The 22,110-nt window shown below is 36.1% G+C and overlaps 1 protein-coding gene across 1 annotated transcript; it reads right to left on the bottom strand.

Moving 5' to 3' along the window:
- Nucleotides 1–545: 545 nt before the first annotated feature.
- LOC127623787 (proteoglycan 4) lies at nt 546–18,452 on the bottom strand. The gene is made up of 19 exons (XM_052098300.1): nt 18,244–18,452; nt 15,700–17,314; nt 14,781–14,951; nt 13,905–14,232; nt 12,386–12,480; nt 12,138–12,163; nt 11,784–11,815; nt 11,527–11,674; nt 9,733–9,892; nt 8,998–9,130; nt 8,845–8,879; nt 5,970–6,054; nt 5,809–5,843; nt 5,268–5,331; nt 5,072–5,161; nt 4,916–4,935; nt 4,787–4,802; nt 4,306–4,407; nt 546–2,196 (listed from the first exon to the last, which is right to left on the bottom strand). The coding sequence occupies exons 1-19, from the start codon at nt 18,253–18,255 to the stop codon at nt 2,172–2,174; spliced, it is 3,192 nt and encodes a 1,063-aa protein (XP_051954260.1). The 5' UTR covers nt 18,256–18,452; the 3' UTR covers nt 546–2,171.
- Nucleotides 18,453–22,110: the final 3,658 nt, after the last annotated feature.

The raw sequence follows: 22,110 nt of genomic DNA, 5'->3' as shown, positions 1-22,110 counted from the left end.
TACAGCATTTATTAATCTTAGTTCATGTTAATTGAAACATATGATAATACATTTTAAAATTAAAAGTAGTATTTGTTAACATTGATTAATGCACTATGAACTAACAATGAACAGTTGAATTTTTATTAACTAACATGAACAAAGATGAATAAATGCTGTAAAACATGTATTGTTAATTGTTAGTTCATGACATCTAATGCATTAACTTATAACAAATGGAACCTTATAAAGTGTTACCAGTAAGTCAAACAGGTTTGGAACAACATGAGGATGATTAAATGGTGACAGAATTGTACTTTTTGGGGAACTATCCTTTTAACTGTCACAAAATGTGTTTTCTGAATATAGTAGTCTTCCTGAAGCTACCCCTATGTTTTGTACTGTACTGAGTGGTTGAATGGCTACTGTAGTGTGCATGGAGCAGAGCGCTTCTGTGTTTTGTACCACTATGATATATGGCTGCAATTTTTATATTGCATTTACAAGTGAATGTAAAATGTAAAAACCTCCCAGGTTTTAATGCCTTTAATATACATTGTTACCTTTTCCTCAATAATCCCAGATTCACTGCAAGAGCAACCAGGTTGTATCGAGGATTTTTGCACCTTCTTAGTGTAAAAAGTGCTGATGCAAAGTGTAAATAAATAGTCCCCTACGGCTTGACTTTTGCCATTACATTGTACATTACAGTCATAGTTAGGGTGGGAACTGTGAGTGCTTATACTTGACGCCCTTAAGTTCAGAATGTGTCATATTCAAAGGCTGGGTGGTTACATAAGTCACTTTTATGACAGTTTTAAGGCTTTGTTATAATACTTTTATGGTTGCAGCCATGTTTTTCTGGTAATTTTGGGTCAGTAAGAAAGTTTTTGCTCATGCTCACTGTATTGTCTATGTACAGGCATTTGTGCTGGATATTATACAACCCCCTCTCTCTCTGTCAACGTGTAGTGCTGTATATGTGTGTGCACAGCTTCCCTTCTGTGAAAACTGTTTTCAGCCTGTTTCTGAGCCCACCGTGAGATGACTTCAGCCTGTCAATGTTCTTCTACATGTCTGTGTATTGTACATGTATGTGTGTCTTTTCCTGTCTTGTGTGATTTGTATTTTAAAAGTGATGCACTGCATGGTGTTCCTGGTCTTATTTGCACTTTATTTTGTATTGTTAAAAAAATGGTGAAATAAAGAAGTATATGCATTTTGTACCTTGTGTAGATATGGCAATGTTATAATGTTATAAAACCTATGCAGTTTGGGGCAAATCAGATTTGCTCTATAATACCTACTGGAGATGCAACCAAAACTGATTTCTGAGCTTTCTAGCATAGACAAAAATATGTAAAAAAAAGAATTGAGATTTTTTTTTTTTTTTTTTTTAACAGCAAATTATTCACAGAGCTGTGGCATAGTATGTATGCCTTTGTTTAAAGAAATACAAAAATAAAGCACTTGCACAAACGTATTTCCCTAATGTAGTGTAGCCCAAATGAAGACTGGGAATACTTACAGACTACTGCTTGAAAGCATAACAAAGAAAAATATAATACTAATTAATCCTATATAAATACAGATTGTGGTTATATAAACCTCTAAATTGCAATCCTAAAATAAAAAATAAATAAAAAATGATGCCTGAAAAACAATGTTGACTTAAGAATTACAGCTATAAATGAGCACATGGCAATAATCTGCTAAAACCTCATCCAAATAAAAAGTTATTAAGCTCTTATTTTGGCCATGTTTTTATCTGACAGCTTTAAAATCAGTGTTGAAATAGAAGCTCATTAGACAACCTCAGACTAGACACAAACTTTGCACTTTTTGCCAGTGAACTGATGATTATATCCACACAATCCAGGATGCATGGCTGATTGTAAAACAAAACAAAAGAAAGAAAGAAAGAAAGAAAGTAAACTAACACTTAGATTTATAGCAGGGTTTAAATAAACTGAAATAACATCTCACCACATTATAGAAACTCTTGTCTGCAGCCACTTGCTCACCAAGCTACATAAACACTTATGTGCACAGTCTCAAACATATTTTTCACATGTGAAAGACACATTTCTTGAGCTTTTGTGGGTGACATTTCCCAAAGTACTCTTCAAAACAGCAGGGTTATGAAGCAGAGTTCATACTCATCATTCCATTTTGCAGTCTGAACTACTCCTCTATTTTGTGGTGGTTTTGATTGACCTACAACAGACAAACACATTTCCTAAAACGTCAGTAAACAACTTTGAAACATCAAGAGGACAGAGCTCACAATACAAAATAAAAGGACAGAATAAAGAGTGAATTTATACTCTTATAGCACAGCTCTGATTGGTCAGTCATGGCTTTCTGATGTAAAGTACAGTATGTTTATAATGAACACTAAACCGTCTATTTGACCGTAGTCAAAGGCACTTTTTTCTCTCTCAACATATCTGTGCTATTTTAGGCCTCTTGTATCCAGTGTTGCTTTGAAACTGTAGCTTCACAGTAAAGCTACTCTTATGTAGTTCGCTACACCAGGGGTTTTCAAAATGGGTTCAAGGGACTCCTAGGGGCTGTGAGGGAGTGCTAGGGAGTCCATGAAACATTTCAGACATAAAAGAATTAAGTAAACATTAACACTTTACGATGAGGTTTCATTTGCTAACATAAGTTAACAACATTAGTTACCGTGATCTTACAATGAACAATACTTTTACAGCATTTATTAATCTTGGATAATGTTTGTTTCAATATATATTAATACAATGTCAAAAGTTGTATTGTTAGCATAAGGTATATGCCTAATCTTTAACTAAATAAAATGTACAAATATTACAAAATGCAAGTTTTATTAATTACATTTTCTTCAAGATTATTCCATTCAAGTAGATAGAAATTTGTTATTCAATTGAAATGGATACATCATAAAAATAGGCTAAAATATTTTCTTGAGTGTGGTAACAAAATGTAGCTAGCTAACTACATTGAAGCTATTGAAAGAAGAATCTATTCTTAGATGTATAACAATTGGATGATATTAATAAATTATGTAATCAGAAGGGGTATTGGTAGCTCAGCAAGTAAAGACGCTGACTACTACACCTGGAGTCGCAAGATCGAATCGCAAGGACGTACTAGGGTGGGTAAAGTCACGTTGGCTTAACCTCCTCGTTGTCGCTATAAAATTTGGTTCTCGCTCTGGGAGGGGCACGTGTTGAGTGTTGTGTGGATGCCGCAGAGAATAGAGTGAGACTCCACACGCTGTAGGTCTCCGCAGTAACACACTCATCAAGCCACGTGATAAGATATGCAGATTTGTCCTCTGCCACCCAGATTGAGGCGAGTCACCATGTCACCACGAGGACTTAGAGCGCATTGGGATTGGGTACTGTATTTGATGAAGGACGCACTTCTTGCCGGAAAGATTTGGTCATTCTGTATTTTTTGCGTAATGTTTTTCATACTGAGGATTCAGACATACTATACTCCATTGGCATACTATTTTTGGCATAATATATACAATACCGTTCTTTCTTTCTTTCTTTTTTTCACATTTTAGAATAATAGTAAAATCATCACAACTATGGAATAATAGAAATATGGAAATTATTTTGTGACTAAAACAATCCAAAATAAATCAAAACTATGTTATATTTTAGCATGTTCAAAGTGACCAAACTTTGCCTAGAATTTGCGGACATGTACTCTTGACATTTTCTCAACCAGTTACTTGAGGTATCACCCTGGGATGCATTTTAAACAATATTGAAGGTGTTCCCATCTATGTTGGGCACTTAGTGGCTACTTTTCTTAATTATTCAGTCCAAGTCATCCATTTAAAAACCTTTTTTATTGTTATTGTAAAATTTTAGTTTTGTAATGAAATAAATTAATATGGAGGCACAATTATATTTTTGTCAACAAAAACTATTTCAAACATTTAAGTAGACACCTTCAGATCAAAAGGTTTTTAAGATCATGAGAAACATTTCAGGCAAGTGACCCCAAATTTTGAACGGTAGTGTCAGTGAAGTATGGATTTTCGAATGCAGCATATGCCTTTGTCTGAGCACATGGTTTTTGTTGTTATTGTTTGCCATGTGCTCATCACCCCTTCCCACTCCTTTCCGCAGCCACACCCCTCATCAAGTCCTTGTTTGGTTAAGTGGTTTCAGTCTGTCCCTAATGTTTTAGCAAGCTTGTCTTGTGCTGTCAGTCCAGCCATTTCTTTTACCAATCTGTCTGTCTTTCTGGGTTCTCGACTCCTGCCAGCAGTGATTAAAATGATATCTAAACCTTTTATTATTTAATTAATGTCATACATACTTGCTATAAATTGGCATGGCATCACCAGCTATGATGTCAGCATACAGGTCTGGAGGAGGAAGTATCTGAAGGTTTGAGATTTCAAGATCATCTTCCGTGTTTCTGCAGAGGAACAATAAAAACAGTCCTGGAGTTGTACTACAGAAACTTCCTAACTCTAGAATCCTGTCTTATCTAATTAGTAGCCATGGCGATTTCCGACTCATGACTTGAGCTTGTCAGATCTAAGATAGGATGTTTCTGTAACATGGTGCCTGATCAGGTAATCTGAGCTAGTATAGCTTGGCAGCTACAGTAACTCTGCAGTCTAAGGGAATGAGACAGTCTTTCTGAAAAACAATCTCGGACATTCACGAAAAACCAGTGTGGCCACATTCTCCAGCAGAGGAAAGTCAGCTCATAAATTAGTGTGTGAATGTGTGTTACATGTAAGAACTTGCTTTTCTGAATGAGGTTGGTCAGTTTTTTGGAGAATACTTACAAGTTGCCAGGATTCTCTTTATGTGCAGATGAACCCAGAAGTGGAGGAATGAAAAGAAAACAAAAGTGAGCATAGGTAAAAGTGATTTTTTAGGTAATTAAGGCTTAGACAATAGACACAAAAATATACCTGGTTTAGATGATTGCATTCTTGATGGGCAAACAACCAAATAAGGAAACAGGAAATAGAGAAAACATAATTACAGCAACCCCGTGACATCTTTGTTTAAAGTAACTGAACATTAATGAATTAATATGAAAATAGCTAAGCAATGGGATGTCCTACTTTGGGGTGTTGCTTTCCGGAAGAGCCTGAGAGAGAGTCTTTGGTAGAGTAAAGAATGTGGCTAGTTTTTGAAGGGCTTCCTGATTTGCTCTGCAATGCACAAAAAACAAAGATTATTCTTGTGTTCCTGTGAAACATGGATTACTTGGCGAGAATGATTGGTATCATTTTAATGAGTAGAAAGAAATGTCCTTACTGTACTTTCATGTCATTTGGATCAGACTCAGTTTGCTGGACAAGGCCTGGTTCACTGTTTAAGACTGGAGTAAACATACAGTATAAATGAGCTTTTAAATTAATCTTAAACATTAATCAATTTTATCACTAGTAATTGATACAAATCAAAAATCAAGCAAGAAAGAACAAAATGAAAGATTATGTGTGTGATATTTGTACATTTAGCAACACTGTACGGAAATAGGTTTGGGACATTGGTCGGATATTTGATAGTCCCGCCCCAAACACAGGCCATTGGTTAAGTCAATGTTTCTGTGTCCAGTCACAATGCTCAAACAAATGGAGCAATGTTTTGATGGTCAGTCAAAAAACCCACAGTCACAGCATTTACATTTCTGGGGAAATCAACTTAAAATTGGCTACTTAAAGTTGACTCTGCATATTAATATTCAGCTGAGGTAGAAGAAAATATTTTAACATTCTTAAAGTATAGTGTTATCCCAGTCTTTTATATGGTGTTCCTATGAATGTGTTTTAATCATGCCTCGTGAGTGACTCACCTCTCGTTGGCATGGCTTGTGTCTGATTCATCCCTCTGAAAGATTAACAACAATGGCTTAACTACCAACTATAGCTTTACAGTCAAATAGTAAAATGTATAGAAATCCAGTGAGTACAAGCACAAGACCACACACAGACAGACATCTGAGGTAATACATACATGTGTGGGATTTCTGATGGAGAGGCATATGCAGTTTCATCATCATCATCATCACATATCCACTCCTCATCTGAGTCATCTGAGACTGAGGAAATAAATGAGAACAACGTGAGTGCAGATTATTTGAGCTGAAATGAACCTACTATTGAAAAGTAATGCACAAAATCAGCAGTGTAGGGTAAGTTACTTTAAAAAGTATTCCAGTACAAATTATGAATTACTTATCCTGATTACTAAAAAAGTAATTGCATATACTAATTATCTTAAGAATAAGGAAGTTACTTGATGCAACACTTTACAAGTTTTTGTTTTCCCCTCCAGGAATTTAAAAATATTGCCTATATTTCCTCATTCATTGTTGCCGGAAAGTCATACGCAGAGAACCACATGTTCTCCCCTACAATGACTTGTTAGGGGGTGAATGTTCTTCTGCTGTCAAGGAAGGGCAAACAGACTAACATGTTTTAAATGTATTCTACACAATATTATTTTAGAAATGTGTGTAACCCAACTGGTGTATTTAAATGAATTAAGTTAACTGGAAGTCAGTAACTGTACTCGGATTACAATAATTTAAAAAGTAATGTGTTACACTACCATTTTACTTCAAATACAGTAACTACTTCACCAATTAACTTAATTACTATCTACAGAAACCAACACTACAGTTACACTAAATTGGTGGTTCTCAACCTTTTTTTTGATGAATCTTACATTTCTTAAATTCAAGCAGATGGAGGGCTATATCTGGGGCCTATAAAATGAAAATGCGAAGACAGAAACTAATAATAAAAGTGATATTGCTAATATATTTTACATTTGCCTTTTTTAAAATGTATTCATTAATGATTGTTTTTTTTTAAAATAGTTTTAACAGTGGTATTTGCAACAAGACCATAGTAAACACATGGAAGCATGGATGTTCGTCACTCCCATGGTTAGATGTAACATGATTTCTATAAAACAAACTATGGCATTTTTGTAAATATAAACAGTACACCTACTCTAAACACATGTAAACACAATAAATCCTAAATATAAATATTTATAAGTTGTAACAAAAATGTATTATATTCCCTCACTCCCCTTATGTAGCCTATGACAAATCTAATGGTGGTGATGTAGAATTCTGTGCCGAATTCAAATGGTTTCACTTCTCGCACCTTCCTTCTCACTGATTCATGCAAAGCTGTGAGTTTAAGAGCTTGAACTTTAAAAGCTTTGCGCTCGCGCAGCTCTGTCCATTCAGCCGTATCCATCTACAGAGCCATACAGGTGCATTAGCCGAGGTTGTGCCTCCGCCTGTGTATTTGACTTCTGCTAAACCAGATAATTCAGATGCGTCGCTAGACTTCAAAATCAGATGAGCCGCTGTACAAATGCGTACTGCACAAACTGATATACTCCAAGACTAGATGAACATTTTAATGCAAAGAGGAACTTGAGGATATATTTCATTATGATTGATAACTAATTTGCTCTCAGCACCCCCTAGCATCCTTTGAATGCCCCCATTGATAACCCCTGCTCTAAATGCAGCCTCTGATCTAGAAAGATTCATACCCGTAGTACATCTGAATAAGCAAAATAGATGTACTTTGCTTTATTCTCAAAAAAAAAAAAGTGTTCTTTCAAAAACAGCACATACCACAGATGTTACCCTTAAAAAACTGTAGAGGTACATGGTTACATGATGGTATCAGATGGTAATACCAATGGCAATACCACTTGATATATTCATAGTTAATGCATGCCATGTCCATTAACTTGTTTTTAATCAATATCAAGATTTTAGGTTAAAATGTATTAGAAATCATAAGTTATATTTTAACATTTAGGTTAATATTTTGTTTTTTCACCTTTTTTAATAATTTATTTTATTTTAAATGATCCTGCAATGACAACAAAATTTTTTAAAAACACAACTATTATATGTACTCTCTCAATTAATATGGTTAAAAAAACAGATAACTATAAAAGAACTTGCAAAATAATGTTTAAAATTGTTGTAGATAGAGTATATGAAGCATGTCATACAGCAGGGAGTCAACTACATATTAAAGGGATAGTTCACCAAAAAATTATTCTCTAATAATTTACCCTTATTACGTCCCAAAAGTGTATGATATTCTTTCATCTGCTGAATTCAAATTAAGAGAGGAAGTATTTCTCAGCTCTTTTGGTCCATACAATACAAGTGAATGGGTGGCAAAATTTTGAAGCTAAAAAAAAAATCACATAAGTCAGCATAAAAGTAATCCATAAGACTCCAGTGGTTAAATCAATGTCTTCAGAAGTGATATGATAGGTCTAGGTGAGAAACAGATCACTTCTTGTGTTTTTGGTGATTCACATTATTTGTGCATATTGCCCCCTACTGGGCAGGGAGAATAATTTCTTGTAAAAAAAGGACTTAAAAATGTTTCTAACTCACACCTATTATATCACTTCTGAACACATGAATTAAAACACTGGTGTTGTATGGATTACTTTTATGATGTCTTTATGTGCTTTTTTGAGAGTTGAAATTTTGGCACCCATTCACTTGCATTGTACTGACCTACAGATCTAATATTCTTCTTAAAAACATAATTTGTGTTCTTCAGAAGAAAGAAAATCCTACACATCTGGGATGGCAGGAGGGTGAGTAAATCATGAGATCATTTTAATTTTGGGGTGAATTATCCCTTTAACCATGATACTGTGTGATTTTACATGGAATTCCAAGGCAGCGTGTCCATAAAAACATGATGTTACCATGGAGTCATGTCCAAATTTTTTATAAGTGTACACTGTGGTTCTTTTGGGCCATATGAAAATAAAACACAAACATGTAATGCTTCTGCATTTCAAATAAGTAAATAAATGCTCTTACAGCTCTCGTGGTTCATGGCGTAATGATCTGAGGTTCTGAAAACACAGATGAATAAAATATGATAAGGCACATGGCAACAGGCCAAAATATGTTACCACAGCATTCCTACTGTATTGAGCACAGCAGTATGCTTGCAGTGGTTTCTATAGCTACCTGCTGCCTGAGCTGATGACCTCTCCATCCCTGAGTCCACTGCCGGTGGACCTGTTAGTTGCTGTGGTCATTTTCCCCAGCTCCATAATTCCACTGATAATTAAATCCACACTCTCCACTGGGACATAGCCATCTGAAAAACAACACACAAAACAATGCCACTAACATTCCAGTAGAATCATCTGAAAAATGAGACAAGCTCTTACATACACGGCCTCATAGATAAGCCAAAGCTCAAGGACTTGTTCAGATTCCAATAATGATAATAATAAATGCTCTGAATTAATTTGTGCATATGGGTAGTTTACGCTTTTTTTTTTTTTTATCAATATCAGGATTGTATGTTAAATTTGACATGTATGTTTTGGGGAAAATGTCCATCTTAGGATCTGTAATTGACTTGTTTTTCACCAATTTCAATCACCCTTTTGCTTCACTAGTTCATTTTAAATATACAAATATTCCACGTAGTGTCTAAATTAATATGAGGTAAAGCCTGCAAGTGTAACCAGTCCTGCTCGACCCACTCCGAGTGGGATTTGAACCAGCATAAGCCGGCAGGGAGCCGGGCACGCTGACAAGGAGACTCTAGCATCAGTCTCTAGTGCGCCTGGTGAGGTCAGGGGAGTGAGGTTTACACATACCGCATAACACACTGCAGGAATGTCAATTTCCCCAAAATATTTAATGTCAACTACCCATATGTAAATTAACACGAAACACATGCAAACTCACATTTGTTGTCACTGTCCTTGGCCAGCCATTTCCCTTTCGGGCAGTTGTTGGTACGGATGATGCTCACAGTGTCTCCAATCTTCAACGGCAGGTCATTTTTATGGGCCTTACAGTTCTCGATCACTTTAACATGATAAATGGGCTCCTCCTGCCCTGTGATCTACATCAAATACCAACACACACAGACAGCTAAATGAACGCATGCACATCACTTAACTAACCTTGCCACATGCATAAAAAACGGTTAGCGAGAAATTGAAAAGTACGGCTCATTTCACATATGATGAGAACATTCAGGTTTTAGTGATGGTAATTGTAACCTTTGATTAGCTTGAAGAGTGGGGTGTGGATTGTAATAAGCAACAGAATGGATTGTGAGTGTTTAATCAGCAATAATCTTGCCTGGTTATTGGTGCAAAAACATCAGTGTCTCTTATAAATTATTTGACTTCCAAGTGGCTCAAGAGCACTGATGCATGTGAGAAATATTGCAGATCAACGTATTGATATGAAGGATTTTCTTTTCTCTTTTTTATTTTTTTTGTGATGAAATGTGACCACTATATTGTGCTAATTAGTATTTAAAGACCTTAAATGTGAAGCAATTTCTGCACCACTAATGTCACCAAACAGAATTTTGGGTTTTCAAATACTACCCCTATCTGCCATGGGTCTGACAGAAAATCAGACAAGCAGTCCTGCCCCAAACTAACATCATTGGTTAAGCCAATGTTGCTGTGTCATGCTAGTCGGTAAGCTAAAAGAAACATTTTGATAGCACCACATAGCAACAGTATTTACACTATAATTTTCTCTGGAAATCAACTTGCGTATGGCTTTATTATAGTTGGCTGTGCATATTAAGCTGGGATATGATAAATTAATAATAATAAAATTAAAATGCATTTTATAGTTTATGTTATAAAAAACTGCTGAAGATATGGCAGTCATCTGTACGGAAGAGGATTAGGGCCAAGCAATAATAAAAAAATAAAACCATCTCGAGAATAAAGTCATTATAATGCGAGATTAAACTCCTTAAATTTCGAGAAAAAAGTCGAAATACAATCTTGAGAATAAACTCATTAAATATCGAGATTAAACTCGTTAAATTTCGAGAAAAAAGTCAAAATACAATCTTGAGAATAAACTCATTAAATATCGAGATTAAAGTCATTATAATGCGAGATTAAACTCGTTAAATTTCGAGAAAAAAGCCGAAATACAATCTTGAGAATAAACTCATTAAATATCGAGAATAAAGTCATTATAATGCGAGATTAAACTTAACAAGTTTTTTCTCGAAACACAACGACTTTATTCTCGATATTTAATGAGTTTATTCTCAAGATTGTATTTAGAGTTTTTCTCGAAATTTAACGAGTTTAATCTCGCATTATAATGACTTTATTCTCGAGATGGCTTTATTTTTTTTTATTATTGCTTGGCCCTAATCCTCTTCCGTACATCTTAGATTAGTGGCCTGCTGCATAATCATGGAAAAGCAACAGTTTCCAGTTATCAATGTGATTATTCACAAACAGCCTTTATTAATTTACTGTTGTTAGATAAAAAATGTTAAAGAGATAAAGTTAGTATTCAGCTAGTCATTTGATTTCAACATGGAAGCCCAGATCCATGTAAATTAATTATTTTACTAATTAAGTCTACTAATGTGACTCTATTCTGCATGACATCATACATGATTTAAACATATTTGTCAAAATATGAATTTCTTTAGAGGTTAAACTTTTTTATGAGAATAAAATAATACTGAGTGCATCTTTAAATTACCTTAAACCTTTTCTTCATTTCATTTTCTTTCTTTTCTTTTTCTTTCTGCTCCTTCCTTTCTCTTTCCTTCTCTTTCTCTTTTTCCTTTTCTCGCTGTTTCTCTTTCTTCTTTAGTTCTTTTTCATCAGCTGCTTTTGCTGAGTTCTTCCTGTGAATAGAGGAATTGAAGGCCTTTGTCAGTACACACAATATTCTCTGGGAATGCAACTGTTTAAATTAGAGAGAGAAATTTAAACAAAAAAGATGTAGCTACGAACCTGGAGAACAAACCTTTCTTGGGAGTCTCCACCTAAAATTATTTTGATGTTTAATGGATCAAATAAAGAAGAGAACAATGTGTTTGAACAGATAAATCACTGCACAAGAACAAACAATGTGAAGAACATACGCAAAACTTGATAAATAAAATTGAATATCTCAAAAATCATGTAAAAGTATCATCATAGAGAAATGCCATACAAAATGGTACAATTTCTTGATTAATAAGGTTGGCATTACAAAAAAAAAAAAAAAATTAAGTTCAGTCATGAATTTTAAGATCATAAAAAGTAATTTAAATAAATTGTGAAATAATGGTAAAATCGAAAGTAAGATCAATGATAAGCACTTACCACAGTCAAAGTATCATCATATGGATCTAAGTTACGAACGAAAAAAAAACATATGTCAGTGACTAGAATTCTTTTGTAGATAAAAGAGAATCTAAAAGAAACTAATGACATCACAATCCCTTGTGTGTTTATCAATTATGTGGTTTAAAATTTTTCAAAGATTAGATAACATGGATTACAACATTGAGACTATGTACAACTACACACTTTACAAAAGCAAAATAGTAGTGAAGAGTTCTTCCCCTTACTCTTTGGGGCTCCTTTCTGTTTCTTGTTCTTTAATGTTTTCCCTTTCTTATTCAATACTTGGGCTTCATTGACATTGTCACCACTTACAATAGTCCTGAAAGAAAGTAAGATTAGTGTCACTCATTGCTCAATACTGACGACATATGCACAATTATTAAGAAATGTCAATTTTCTCCACAGGGCTTTTTGCACTTGAAATTGTTATCCTTAACCGTGGAAAACACGAAATCCTAGGTTACCCTTCTGTCACTCACTCGAAGTTGTGTGACACTGAACAAGACACTGAACTGCCGATGCAGGTGCAAGCAAGCTGCTGTGTGCGTGCTTAATAGTAGGTGCATCAGTCTGCACATAACCTCCCCCAACGGCCCATAGACATCATGTAGGTCGGGCCATGTAACTAGCATGGGAGCAGGGCTTTTCTCTCTAGGTTTTCTCTCCACAGATAATTAGATTCGGCCTAATACTCAAACTTAAAACATTTTATTTTATGTTTCACACTATTCGTTCGTTTCCCTGGGTTAATAATAAACCTGGGTATTCATGTACCAAGGTTTCACACTGTATATTTATAATCCTGGGGTTAATGTTCTTATTTGCATATTTGTGGAGTAAAAAACAATGACTGGACCAATACAGCTCGCAAAATATATGCAACCTACGTTAATCACTTTAATTACACGGCTCTCTGGGATACTCGATTCTGATTGGTCAATGGCGCCATCCAGTGGTAGGGTCTCGGATCACAGTGCGATCTCTACAAGTAAGCTAATAAAATAATTTCAACTCAAATCAATGTTTCATGTGCATTTATTTATTTATTTATTTGGCAAGTAATGTTGTAATAGGCTGAATAATGAGGAGTCATATGATCATAATAAGTAAACACCTTTGAATTCTGATGCAATAATTGCCATTATTGTTCGACATTTTACTGGTTTCCATGAGACGGAGAACATAAACTGTGCGTGACAGTTTTTGAACTGTACAAATCACATGAATATTAGAAGAGGTAACCTGGAGGCATTATATGATTGGCTTTGTGTTGCTAAACAACTTTTTGTAACACTCTAAAGCCACGTCGTTATACACTATGTACTTTTGGCACCATGTGACAGGATGGAGGGCGGGGCCGGGTTTTGATTCCACATACCACTTATCGGGCTAATAAAGCCTCCGAGAGGGATAAAGGCCGACTGCGGATGGTGGTGTGGGAGAGAGAGAGAGAGAACGTTTACGGGCAGCTGACCGTCGTGTGTTTATGTTTGTGTCTTTTTGGTTCCGTTTACCATTAAACAATTATTTATATCGTCAAGCCGGTTCTCGCCTCCTCCTTTCCATTGAACGGCCTTTGCACACCACAACTCATGAATAACCCCCGTATAAAGGCAGTGCTAATCCCCCTTCAAAATTACAAGTGTAATGAAACGCTGCTTTACTTGGGGTTAGAAAATGGGGTTCAAAAAGATGATAACCCGGGGTTAATCACACACAATCATCATGAAGCTAATGGCTTACCCTGATGGGGAAAAAACATCTTGATTGACAGGTGAGTCTTGATGTATAGCAGCTTGAGTATTTGGCATTGAAGAGCTAGAGTTTGTAGAATCATAATCTACTTCACCATCTACTCTGTCCTCCATTTTTGGAAGCATTTCCTCTGCAGTCTGATGAGTTGGGCTGAATTGGTCCAGGAAGGATTTCTCATGAACTGATACCGGTCTTTTGGAATCTGAGGCTGATAGAGCCACTGATGGAGGCCTAAAGTTAGGAACTGCTGGCAATTCAAATTCCTCAGTATCTCCAAAAGATGCCTCCCCATATGAGTTGTCAAATGATGAATCGTCTGAAAATTTAGAAGCAGGAACATCAACGTCTTTCAGACATTTAATGAACAAAGAGTTTGGCAATATGCCACCATTTGAAGAGTTTTGCAAGTATTTCAAAAATGCTAGCCTTGAATATGTAGTGAGATGTCTTTAATGCCAATAAATCATTTTAAAATGCAATAAATCCTTGCCTATGAAGATTTGTGTCAAGTAGGCAAGCTCTAGACAGATTAAATTTAGTTAGCAAAGACCCCTTAAAAGCCCTATAAAATAGCTTTATGAGCAGTTTTCTTTCATGTGTTGACATATTGAAACTGGAAGTATGGGTGGGACATATCGAAGAACTCATCCCTTTTTTAAATGGCCAATAGGCTTTCGTTTATGTAAGTGGCATGGACAATTTCTAGTCAGTAGTTGTTATAAGGAGAGGGACTTTCTAAAGAAACAAATAGACATGGACAAACAGCCACAAAAGTCCAGTTTTATCTAGCTTTAAGTGCTGGTTAGACAAGAATTCAAAGATGTGTTTGAAAGCAGGTTTCAGATTTGGGGGACATTTTGTTACCATGTGTTTCTAGAGGTTCAGCTGGTGTTGTGGGAATGTAAAGGTCTTTGGCAGGAGGCTGAATTGGTTTCTCAGACTCCACAACAGGTGTGGCTGGCAGAGGCCTTCTGGGTGGAGGGGGAGGGGGGTTCACTGGTTTCACCACTGTCAGCACCCCTTGTGAGGTTTGCCCTGCATCAACATGAGAATGAATACTATGTACCACCACTGATGTACATTAAGCCTCATGAAAAAAAAAAAAAACAGAAATACTTAAATAAATAGAAGCGCACAATTTGGATAATACCAGTGGCGTAACTACAGGCAGTGCGGGCAGTCTGTGGCCCGTAAGATCTAAGTTCCGCCACTGGATATTACAATCATACCAAATAAATTGTGCATACTATAATGACATTAAAGGTCATTTTCAATTTAGGCCATAACGAAAACAAGCATTTATGAACTTTAATGGTGTTTCTAAACTAAGGCCAGGAAGCAATATACAACACTGCAGGCTGCTCTAATTAAAACAATTACTTGTTATATATATGCTAATTAACATTCAGTTGAACTGAAATCCAAAATGAAATTGTGTAACATTGTAATATTTACTTGAGACAAAATATTCCTCTAGCTCTTTGTCATTCTGACTATGAAAGGCATGTTTCCCAACATAGCTAACCCACAATATAATTGCATATCTTGCATACCAACCCTCCCTGAAGTATGGAATCCACCTACACTTGTACAGTCTAAAAAGTATTAACACACTCTTCCACAGCTAACAGGTGTTTACATTTGTAAAAAAAAATATTTTTAATAAAAAAATGACTTGTTTACATTTTGTACTAGCATTATATTTCAATACATCAGGATATCAACTATATTCAATGTAACATCATATTCGTCATTGGTTGCCTAATAAAGATACTGAACTTACTGAAATTAAGGCCATTAACTTGGGCTGTTTCAGGTGGGTGAGTTTTAGGTGGCAAACGAGCTTGATAGTCAACAGGAGGGAGTTCAAATGCTTTGTTCTCTGGTACAGAAGGGGCTTCCTCTGGAAGTTTTTCAGCTGGATTCAGATAAGGTTGGTCCATCTCAGGTTTGGCAGTCTTAGGTAGACCTATCTCAGGTGCACCTGTCTCTAATGGGGTTGTATTTTCAGGTGTGGTAGAAAGCTGGATCATTGTGGACTTTCTCTTAGCCTTTTCCAACAGGCTAATTACACGGTTATCATGCAGTGTGTTCCGTTTTATTGGGGCCATCTCCTCCGCTCTCTCCAAGGCTGAGAGGGCTGAAAGAGACTTGGATGAAAACTCATCCTCCTCTGTTTTATCAGCCATCTTATCAGTCAGGTCTTTCGCATTCTCTAGTACCATCTCTAAAGGTGCAACTGGATTATGAAAAGCTGGAGGAGGGCTTAGGGAAACAACTGAATCTGGACGAGCTGTAGATTCCAAGGGTTTCACCAAGGGCTCTGAAGTAACTTCTGGATGGGTGGGCGGGGCAGGAGATTCTGTCCTGGAGACAGCCAGGCTCCTGGGAACTGGGGTGATATATGTACGTATTGCTGGACTGGGCATAGCTTGGTCAAAAGAGTCTCCATCAGGAAAATCTTCATCAGGAATAATTGGAGGAGGAATATCAGTGAAATCGGGTGGGGGACTTTCTTCTGGAGGAGGAAATACCTCTGATAAACTGAACAAATGTATTTTTGGTTTAGGAGGTGCTGCTACAGGAAGAGTTGAAATAGGGGCTTCTGGCTTAGAAATATCTGGCTTATGAGCAGCTCGAGGTGGAATGACTGGTGTTGGTATGGCTGGCTCAGGAATTTCTGGTTCAGGGCTGGAAGAGGCTGGAATGCCTTGGGCTGGAATACTTGGGGCAGGAATGCGAGGGACCGGAGGTGTTTCAGCTGAAATCAGAGGAGGAACAAGAGCCTTAGGGACTACAGGTACACTAGCAATAGCTATAACATATGGGCTTGCAGGAGCTGGGTTACTTGGAGCAAGACTGTCAGGGGTACAGCTAGCTGGTGTTGGGGTTTCCACAGTGTCTGCTTTCTCATTACCATCTTTGTCAGTCTTTCTGTTAAATACAAACATTTTGGGTGTGGATGCTTTGGCTGGTGAAACGGACACAGGTGTAAGTGGGCTGGGTTCAGGCTCTGTGGTACCAACATTTATTGGAAGCACTGGCAGACCCAGTGGAAGATTCCTATCTTTCAGAGCCTGTTTGACAATGTCACCTTCTTTCTTCTGATTCTTATCAAGCAGTTCAAAATTATTGATGGGTTGTTTCTCTTTGGCCTTTGAGCCCCAAGGTTGAGATAGTTGGCGATTTAGATGTTTGTCATCTTTGAAGACTACATGTGGGGCATGAAGTGCTCCTTTTTGCACAGCAGCATGGATGGAGGAGATCAAGGGGTTGCTGATTTTTGTCGACGGAGGGATGGTTTTGGGTTTCTCTGGGATGACAGGTTTAGTCTGGATCTTCAGACCATTTTCACCCTGAAACCGTGCCTTCAGGGTCTTAAAGTCTATTGAATCCTCCTGATATATGGAATATAGGAAAACAAACATGTAAAAAAATGGCAAGGTAATTTGAAACTGTATTTGGCACCTTAAAAATCCACATGGATTTTAATTTTCAGCAATTTCTCAGCGTTTAACTAATAAACTGTATTATAACACATAATAAAAAAAGGAATTTTGATGAACATTTTGATGAAGTCTATGGAGACACGGTTTCATTATTATTATCATTCTTCTTCTTCTTCTTCTTCTTCTTCTTCTTTTTCTTCTTATTATTATTATTACTAGTAGTAGTAGTAGTAGTAGTAGTAGAAGTAGTATAACATCTATATGGGTGTGACAGGAAGCCATCCATATTGTTTTGGGAATGGAGGTCAAAGCCATGTGATTAGTTGATGCTGTCCAATTAAATGATGTGCATTTTAAAAGTCAAAGCCACAGTAGTCAATGTCAAAGTGCACAATAACAATGGCTGATGCTAGCAGAAATCAATAGTCTGATGAAAACGTAAACTCAAGACTAATAGAACTTTGTGAAATGTTTTCTTTATTGTAGATCTTTACAATAACCATCTCAGAAAATTATGGTTCTTTCAAGCACTTATGAACTGATTTCTGGAGTAAGACATTTTTACAAAAGGGTACAGTGACAGTACCATGTTACAGTAATGGTATTAGTTGGTAAAACCATTGTACTTTGACATACCAGTGTACTGAATGATTACCATATTCATGTACCATATGATTTATGCAGTAATCCTGAGGTTATTTAAAGAATAATATGGTATGTATCTTGGTATCTATCCAGAAAAAAATTATACTTTTGGACATATATTTTTAGCTAAGCTAATTAAAGGTTTAATTATATAGACTTATGCTGCCAATAGAATAATTACATACAATTTACATAGAATCCATTTACATACTGTAACAAAAGAGGTTTCTCACCTGTTCCATCATCCTGACTTAAAGGCTTTCAACAATTCTTCACAAAGAAACACTTCTCTCTTTTCAGCCCATCATTTTGAATAATCCATTGAGTTATCCCTGATGATTCAAAATTATCCAGCTCATATAAGTAAACTGATGTTGTGTCGCAGATGCTAGACGCTAAATAGCACACAAATAAGAACTTGCCCATTGGCCCTCAGACTGGAATGAGGTTGGATGAGCGCGTTCATGTGCTAATGACGAGATAAAGGAATGTCTCGTCAAACAAGTCATTTTACTGAATGACAGCAAAGGACTGTTTTCATTCTCAAAGAATGCAGTTAGTCAAGAACTGCATAAATGCAGGAAGGCACAGTTTCTGTTGTCAAACAAGCTAAATGAAACTCTCATTACATTTTCATGCCAGGTTGGGTAGAAATAAAATATAAATCTTGCCCAAAGTTGTTCACCTTTTCTGGTTACGTTCTCGATGATGTGTTCTACCCACAGGAGTAGAGTCTCTCCCTCCTCAAGAATAAAATCTAATGACTTTCAAACAAAGATAGTTATTTTTATTCTTGAAATAACCATTACTTTACCTCTTGATATCTAAAATTCGACAGTATATACCCCATTTTCATTTAATCTGTACATAATTACAGGAGATGGGGCAAGTTGTCACACTTTTTACTCCAGTGATCTCTAGGTTGGGTTATTTTTGAAACCAGTTTCTGTAGAGATACCATAAAGTATTGACAACAAAAACCCATTAAACATTTCCACCAACATTGCCCAGGAAACAAAAGTCTACAGTTCATTTAGCACTAGTTGAACCTGTAATGGGACATGATGTCACATAGAGGGTAAGTTGCCATGACTGCTGTTTATTGACCCTGATTTGAGAAAAATAACGTTTTGTGGAACATGTCAAAAGCCATCGTTCATAACATGTCTGAATTGGATTCTCAGCCAAATTTAAACAGTAAAACATTGAAACACAAAACAGCAAAAATAGAAAGGGTAACATAAACCAAAATTAAATCATTGTTTTGGCCAAAAAAATTACAACTTGCTGCATCCTGAAATTTATGAAAAATACCCTTGTCCTGATTATACTAAAACCTGTCATTTATAACCATTCATTAATATGTTGTAATGTGCCCCTGTGAGGTTTCACAAAAATTCACAAACAGTTCCTAATTTAAAGAAGAACCCAACATAAAAAATATATATATTTGTAATAATAAAAATAATTGACCCATAAACTTACAGTAGTAAGATATACCCCTTGTGACAACTTCTCAGTGTGACAACTAGCCCCAGTCTCCCCTTATGCAGGCTGTCAAAACAGTCCGAGCCTGTTCATGATCAATCATTTCCACAGATAATTAAAAAAAGGCAGAGGCTATTTACAGTAAATAGCAACAAAAAGCATCTTCTCTGCACTAAGTGCAAATATTGTTAAATGCTATTTGCACCCCTAATAAAATACTAACATGCAGTATATGGGCAGCGTGTTTATTGTGTTTATTTTGAGTCCCACAAAAACCCACCAACCCCTTCCCTCAAACCTAACCCTAACCTTACCCTACAAAACTTAACCATGGTTTTACAGTAACCATACCTTAGTACCACTGTGGTATTTTGTAGTAAAATCATAGTAAACACAAACTTAAACATGGTTGCTATATTAACATCAAATTACTGTAGTAAAACCATGGTAAATTTAATTAAAACTATGGCTTCTGACAAAAAAAAAAAAAAAAAAATGGCTGCAACAATACAGTAAAACCCATTCTTAATTTGGAGTGTCTATTTCCTCCCTGATGCTCCCTGATGTAAACCCCAATAGTCTGGTGGAACCAGAGAAATATACAACAAACCAAACAATAAGTGTCACTGCAGTGGCATGTGGTGTAAATTCGGAGCATGAATGTGTACTGTTGTCTTAGCGACCGCGGTTCGAATCGAATTGTCCCACTCTTTTCACCTTCCGTTTTCATCTTTCCACTACAACATATAAATGTTGATTTTATCGCAGTGATTTGCTAACGGTAAATGTCAGCGAGTGCAGAGAATGGTTTGATCTGGACACGGGGTCTGTCGATACTTTCCTTTTATTCCCGTGGCTCAGAAACGCTTATGGGTAGATTGTATGTGTGTAGATTGTAAAGCTCTTTGAGTGTAGTGTAAGACAAGCACTATATGGATTTAACGTTCATTCATTCAAATCAAGGTTATTTTTTCTAGGTAAGGTTAACGTTAGGTTTAGGGGTAGGGGTTAATGTAGTGTGTCTGTGGGACTCTAATTAAACACACTGCATTGATGTTAGTATTTCAGTATGGGTGCAATTAGTATCTACTATTTAAGTCATTTTAAAAGAAATATTAAGAGTGGAGACAGGAAACAGGAAACAGGGTGGGAAAAAGTGGGAAGAAAGGCGGATTCAAACCTGGGTTGTCTGTACGCAAAAAATAAAAGTAAAAAAATCCCTTTCTTCAAAGGTGCCTTAGTTTGTTCCTGTGAGGCAGTAGATGTCTTAACCCATCCTAATCCTAACCATATGGAGCCTGTAAGGCTGAGTAGCCTACTAGGAACAAAGCATGGCACCTTCCACCCATTGCGAAATAAAAAAGCACATCCACACCATTGTAACATCACATGACACTGCAGCAATATGTGCACAGTTTATTTTCAATTTAAGTGTTTACACCAGACCAGAGTCTGTTTAGCAGAGTTGGGTCACTTCTATTTAAATGAATGGGAGAAATTGGAACACCCAACCAAGAAGCTCTAATGCCCAATAGTCAACGGATGTTGAAAGGAAGACCCGTCTTACAGGTAAAAGAGCCAATGACCTTTTAGATACAGACATCGCCTGTCAATTAATTAGCTAACGTGCATGCACATTATCTATACAAGCTGGGAAAATTTTGTGTTTTAGCATAATATGAGGTAAAGTAGCACAATTTATGATTCCAATATTATAACATTTTACTGCTGATTTGAAAAACGTTCTTTGATCGTAATCTGCATCAACAGTTTTTACCGTTTAACGTTTACAGATTTGCCCCATTCACCCATTGTATGTGCCTCACGGTAACCCAGATTTGTTTGTTTCTTTTAAAGGAGGGGCAAGTCACAATTTTTGAATGGGCTAAAATTGTATTGAACCCGGAATATTCCTTTAATGCAAGTGCTTTTATAAAATTATAAGATTTAAATTTCTGCCTTTAAACCCTCCAAAAACTGCCTTACTTTAATCTAGATATTATTAAAAAAAAAATTATAGGAGGGATGTCAAATTATTTTTTTGTGGTAATCAACATTACGCCAAAAATACATTTGATTAACACTGATTAACACCTACTATATCACTTCTGAAGACTTTGATTTAACCACTGAATTTGTATGGATTATTTTCATGCTGCCTTTATGTGCTTTTTGGAGCTCCAAAGTTCTGGCAACCATAAGGACCTGCAGAGAAGAGATAAATATTTTTAAAATCTACACTTTTTTGTGTTTTTTTTTTTTTTAATGAACTATTCCTTTAATATACTGCATATTCAAAGGGTGTTCATTTATTCAGCATTACAGTAAGTGATGTTCATAATCTGACAATACAGGGATTGTCATGGTTAAGTGTCTACAAAACATTTCAAAGGTGCATCAAGATTTTGACTTTATACTGACACTTAATGGCATGGACGCAGCATTACAGAAATATCTAAAGATTTTGTTTTCCACTGTAACAACTGTAGAAATATTATCTTTCAAATGTATTTGTAAGCCATTAATTTATTCCACAAACAAAAGAGTTATAATAAGTAGTTAGTTTAACTGAGACGTTGTTGCTAAAGAGAGGCAGAACACATTTTGGGATG

Source organism: Xyrauchen texanus, chromosome 30 (genome assembly GCF_025860055.1).
Source record: "Xyrauchen texanus isolate HMW12.3.18 chromosome 30, RBS_HiC_50CHRs, whole genome shotgun sequence".
In the NCBI taxonomy this organism is placed as follows: domain Eukaryota; kingdom Metazoa; phylum Chordata; class Actinopteri; order Cypriniformes; family Catostomidae; genus Xyrauchen; species Xyrauchen texanus.
The sequence above is the reverse complement of the archived record's forward strand: the minus strand, read 5'-3'. Positions and strand labels throughout refer to the sequence as shown.